The sequence below is a fragment of the Acanthisitta chloris genome, unplaced genomic scaffold, assembly GCF_000695815.1.
Source record: "Acanthisitta chloris isolate BGI_N310 unplaced genomic scaffold, ASM69581v1 scaffold15970, whole genome shotgun sequence".
In the NCBI taxonomy this organism is placed as follows: Eukaryota; Metazoa; Chordata; class Aves; order Passeriformes; family Acanthisittidae; genus Acanthisitta; species Acanthisitta chloris.
The window spans coordinates 29,071-34,067 of record NW_008651262.1 but is presented as its reverse complement, the minus strand read 5'-3'; the positions used below and the strand labels follow the sequence as shown (position 1 = coordinate 34,067).

At 44.8% G+C, this 4,997-nt stretch overlaps 1 protein-coding gene across 1 annotated transcript in view; it reads left to right on the top strand.

The window, feature by feature from the left end:
• The window catches only part of FBXO38 (F-box protein 38), a 20,803-nt gene that overhangs the window by 11,501 nt on the left and 4,305 nt on the right, over nt 1–4,997 (top strand). Inside the window, 2 exon segments of the mRNA XM_009072586.1 lie at nt 2,687–2,787; nt 4,492–4,594. Coding sequence (XP_009070834.1) covers nt 2,687–2,787; nt 4,492–4,594 — 204 coding nt within the window.

Genomic DNA, 4,997 nt, shown 5'->3' with positions numbered 1-4,997 from the left:
GGAGTGGCTGAGTGGCTGCCCTGAGCAGTGCTGGGCACTGAACACACACCTGTTAAACAGCAGGTTTGGTAGTTGATGAGTTAAAATGGTTTGGGAAAGGGGCAGAGTGTTGTTGGGACAGAAATGAGTGACTTCACTGCCATAGCTAGGGGAAAGCAGAGATTTCTCTTGAGAGTATCAGTGAACTTTCCTACATGTGTTTGTATGTTTGTCCATACATTCTAAACAGCATTTGGTTCTCTTGCTGGGAAAGCAAATGCAACTTGTTTTGATGGCTTCTCCCCTCCTGTGGAAGCTGCTACTCATGGAGACGTAACTGTCTCCCCCAGTGAAATCCTCCTTGCAGGAGGAGGAAGACAGCAGGTACACTCACATCTTAGCAAAGAGGCACAGCTTAGTAGCTCTCACTTTATCAACCAACAAAGAAAGCTGTAATGAGAATTGAGCCAAGTTTGTGCACCTGCATATTGCATCCTGCTTCCAAGTGTGCAAGGCATATGATCAAACCTGCTGACAATTGGCCTTTTGTTCAGTAGGTTCAGGGTTCACATGTTCAGGATTGTTATTTTCTGTAGGATGAAGGGCTGCAGTGAAGGGAGAAATGTGGGAGAAAAGAGATGTGAGAGGGGAACTTGCTGTTTCTTTCAAATATACTTGGTTTCCAAAATAATCACCTCAGTCTGGCACAACCTCATATATCCAACATTCTTTGCTGAGAATATCTGGCAAGGAAAGTGAAACTGAGCAGTGAAATGTGCTAGTTACAGATCTGTGTGTGTTGGAGGTAGGAAAGATTGATAGCAAGTCCACAGCTCTGTTAACGTGGAATGATTCAAACTCAGCATGTCCTGGTGTTTTTCCAGTTTATCTTCATGTTCCCCAGTGCTAATGAAGCCCAAGTCACCTAGGATGTTGTTCTGCAGTTAGACACATCTCATGTTGAAGGGATGATCTTGCTATTTCATGTACAATGTCTGGTTTCTACCTTGCTCCATTAGGACCAGTAATTAGCCTGCAAAAGTCAAAAGGAAATATTTCCTCTGTGTCCTCAGCCATTACCAACACATGGAGTGAAGTCAGATCTAGGTATTAAATTAAGGGATCTGTGTGAGAGTATCTCTGCATGCTCTGGTTGGGAGTGAGGGGAAAAGGTCTGTTCTGCTTGTGGAGGAAAATATCTCTCTGTTTAGCATACAAGTCAGAAGTGTTTCCCTAGCTCCATATTAAAGATGATGAAATTGAACAGCATTATCAGCACAGACTGACTGGCTGAAGGGAGACTCCTCTGTCGTTTGAATTTTTACTTCAGGCAAAATACAAGCCACACTTCTCATGTGTTTGGTTGTTAACCTTGTTTTAGTTTGCATGTGTAGTGAAGCAAATTTTGCACATCTTAACTGCACGTTATGTTAGACCTTCTGTAAAGATTTGTTGGCTTAGGACTGCACCTTGAACAATTCAGCCCAGAATTGGAAGGTTTCTCCTAGGATCTAGCTAGGAAGTATTTCACTGTCTGAAGAGACTCCAGGAAGTGTCACAAAGGTCCCTGGGGATGATATTTCATGGGTGCCACAAGCTGAGGAGTTAATATTCCATCTTTCAGCCTGATCCCTGAAGCAGTAGCCTGAATCCTGGAGCTCACAGCCCACTGAATGCCACAGAGTTTAGATGTACTGGTGGAGTTTTATGATGAGGAAAAAGAGAGGTACTTTTTACTGTTAATGGTCATACAGCATGCAGGATGTGAGGGTGGTGAGGCCTAGTGCCCTTGAGGTTGTCCAGAGCAGCTGTGGCTGCTCCATCCCTGGGAGTGTTCCAGGCCAGGTTGGATGGGGCTTGGAGCAACCTGAGCTGGTGGGAGATGTCCCTGGGAGGAACTAATGATCTTTAAAGTCCCTTCTAATCCAACCACTCTGGGATTCTATTAATACCTTGTATACAGCCTAGCACACTGCACATCTGTCTTGCCTGTGAATCCCTGTGGACATGTGTCTTAACAAAAAAAGTCAAAGGATGCTTATTTTTAGTAAAACCATTTCTCATTTGGATCTGTTCATCACAGAACATTAATTCTAGGGCTTTTTTTTTCCCTCTTCCATTGGAAGCAATGCTGGTCATCCCTTCGAAGACTCATCTGGTAAATCAAGCAGGAATTTGAGGCCACTGAGGCATGAAATGGAGTAAGAAGCAGCTTAGGAGCACTAAAAGTGTTTCATACCTGGGCATCCTTTGCAGCATGAGGAGAAGCTCAGTGACAGTTACAAAGAACAGACTTTCAAGTGGTTTGAGATTATTTCTACTATTTAAACATTAAAGCTATTTTGGTTCTTGTGTTTGTCAGGGGTGTTGTGTGTGCTGCAGAGAGTCAAGTGTAACCTCACTGTTAATCTTCTGTCCTTTTCCTGGCTCCATGGCTTTGTGTGGTGCTGAACAGGTTCAGCACTCCTGTGTTCTCAGATACAAACATCCCACCCCTGCCCCAGGTTATTAGTCTGGATGGTTCTGAGCACAAACCGAACGTGGTTTTGTGCAAGGACAAGGGAGAGAGTTGTTTGCAGGCCAGACAGGTGTTTTGATTTGCCTGTGTAAGCAGTGTATGTTCTCATGGGATGTTTCAGCTAGGAAATGCCTTGACTGTTACCCTGAAGTGTGAGAGAGGAAAGACTGTTGTGTTTTTTGTCTGCAGAAGTAGCTAAGCCAAAGCCACGGCAAACCACCAAGCGGAAAAGGACAGCTGACAAGTCCACCAGCACGAGTGACCCGGTCATTGAGGATGACCACGTGCAGGTAAAGCCTTTCTCTGCTCTTCTGCAGCTCTGGGGGCTCAGGAGCAGTGGTGTCACTGTACAGGCTTGGCTTGGTGTAGAGCCAGAGCAGCTGGAGCTCCTCTGCTGCCTTTGTTCTTCACCACATGCAGGAACTTTGTGCTGGTGCTTGGCCTAAGGAGAGCGAAGCATGAGCTGGAGCTGAAGTTTGTCAGCTGCTCGTGGCTGCAGCTCTGTGTGAAGTGCTGCCTTCCCACTGCCTTGTGAGGGATGTGCAGGGAGGGAACAGGAGGTTGGAGTCAGGTGGGGGTTGGTCTCTTCTCCCAGGCAACCAGCAGCAGGACAAGAGGGCACAGACTCAAGCTCTGCCAGGGGAGGGTTAGGTTGGATATTAGGAAGAGATTTTTTACACAGAGTGATCAGACACTGGAATGTGCTGCCCAAGGAGGTGGTGGTTTTCAAGCTGAGACTGGATGTGGCACTTAGTGCCATGGTATAGTAACCACAGTAGGGTTGGACTCAATGATCTTGGAGGTCTTTTCAAACCCAGTTCATTCCATGATTCTGTGAAAGAGATTTCCTCTCTGGCATTTCTTCGTGAAGTGACAGCACAGGCTCTGCTGTTCACAGAGCCATGAGAGATGTTATTATCTCTGGGCACAGCAACTGAGTGGTTACTTGGCACTCTGGAGGTTCTCTTGGTCTATCAGTGACACGAGGTAATTCTTGTGCACTGGAGATCAGTCGTGGGAGGAGGAATTGCAGTCTGTGGTGAGAATGTTGACCTGAGGCTCATGTTCTAGCTGGGCATGAGATTGCCTCAGAGGGGAACTCTGAACATCTCACTTGAGCTTCTCTCCAAGTCCTGCTGCAGAGGAAGGAACCTGCCTGCATTTACATTCCCCTCTGCCCACCAGAGAGCTGAGCCTTGCTGATCCAAGAGAGCTTTTGTGATGTGTTCCTTAATATTTTCTGGTTCCTAGGATGCATCACAGCTTTTGTAGTCAGCATCAAAGATAGATTTGGGTACATGATTTTCTTTCTGAAAATAATTGTGAAGGAACAGTATTGTTCTTCCAAACCACTGTTGGTTTGTGCTTTGATTCTTCTTCTGTCTGTGGTTAAAAGAAACAGCTTAAAGCTAGAGCTGAGAGAACCCACTGCAGAATGCTGGGTTTTTTCCCCTTTCCATGTGCTTACTGTGTTTAAATCAAGCTGTTTAGTTGTCTTTGTATAATTGGTCCATAATTTGCACGATTTAACCTCAAGCTGCTAAATTTTGCTAGGACTTTTACTGCTAAATCTTTGAAAATCTCAGATAAAAACCTTACAAGATCCTTTTTCATGGCATTCTCCCTGTGCCAATGCTCTGGGAAATTACTCTGCTTGAGCCTCGTGCATGCTTTGTTTTTCTAACACTGAGAGTGGTCACAGAGGACTAAATAAGTTATAATTTTAAACCCTCTGTGAGAGCTTTTCCTCTGAGGTAGCTCTGGTAAAACACATTGGTGTGGGAAGTTCAAACCATGATTCTCTGCCAGACCTTCTGTCTGTGATTAAACAAGAGTTGCTGTTTTTATCTGTGTGGTTGAAAACCAGAAATTGAGTAGTAGAGAACTTGAAGTTCCTAATGCTTAGGTTTCTTGATAAAGAAAATTTAGATTTTTTTTGGTTGGTTGGTTTCGCCCTGTCAGACATTATTTCTTTTCTTTGTAATTCTCACCAGGTTCTGACTCTGAAATCCAAAAACCTTGTTGGAATCACACTGACCAACTGTGGGATAACAGATCTGGTGCTGAAAGACTGCCCCAAAATGATGTTCATCCATGGTATGGAGTTTCTGCTGTGTGCCTCCTCCACCTGGCAGCACCAGGAATCCCTGGAAGGGTCAAAGTCAGTCACTTTGCATCCTCAGCTGCACTGCTGCCTGTCAGCCCCTGCTCAGGACTCCTCTTGGGCCCCTGGAATTGGAATGCCTCTTCCCTTACAACAGGCTTAATAAAGATTAATATCTGAAAATCAACACTGAAATTACCTGACAATTAGGCAGATGAGATGTTTATTGAGGAGTGATAACCCAGTAATGGGAAGCTGATGAAATGAGCTGCAGAGTACCTTGTTTTTCCCTCTCATTTCTTCATGCTTCCATGGATTATTTTGGCTGACATGATGATACTTTTCCCTCCTTGGCAGGATAAAAATCTCTTCTCAATTCTGGCTCTAGATACATAT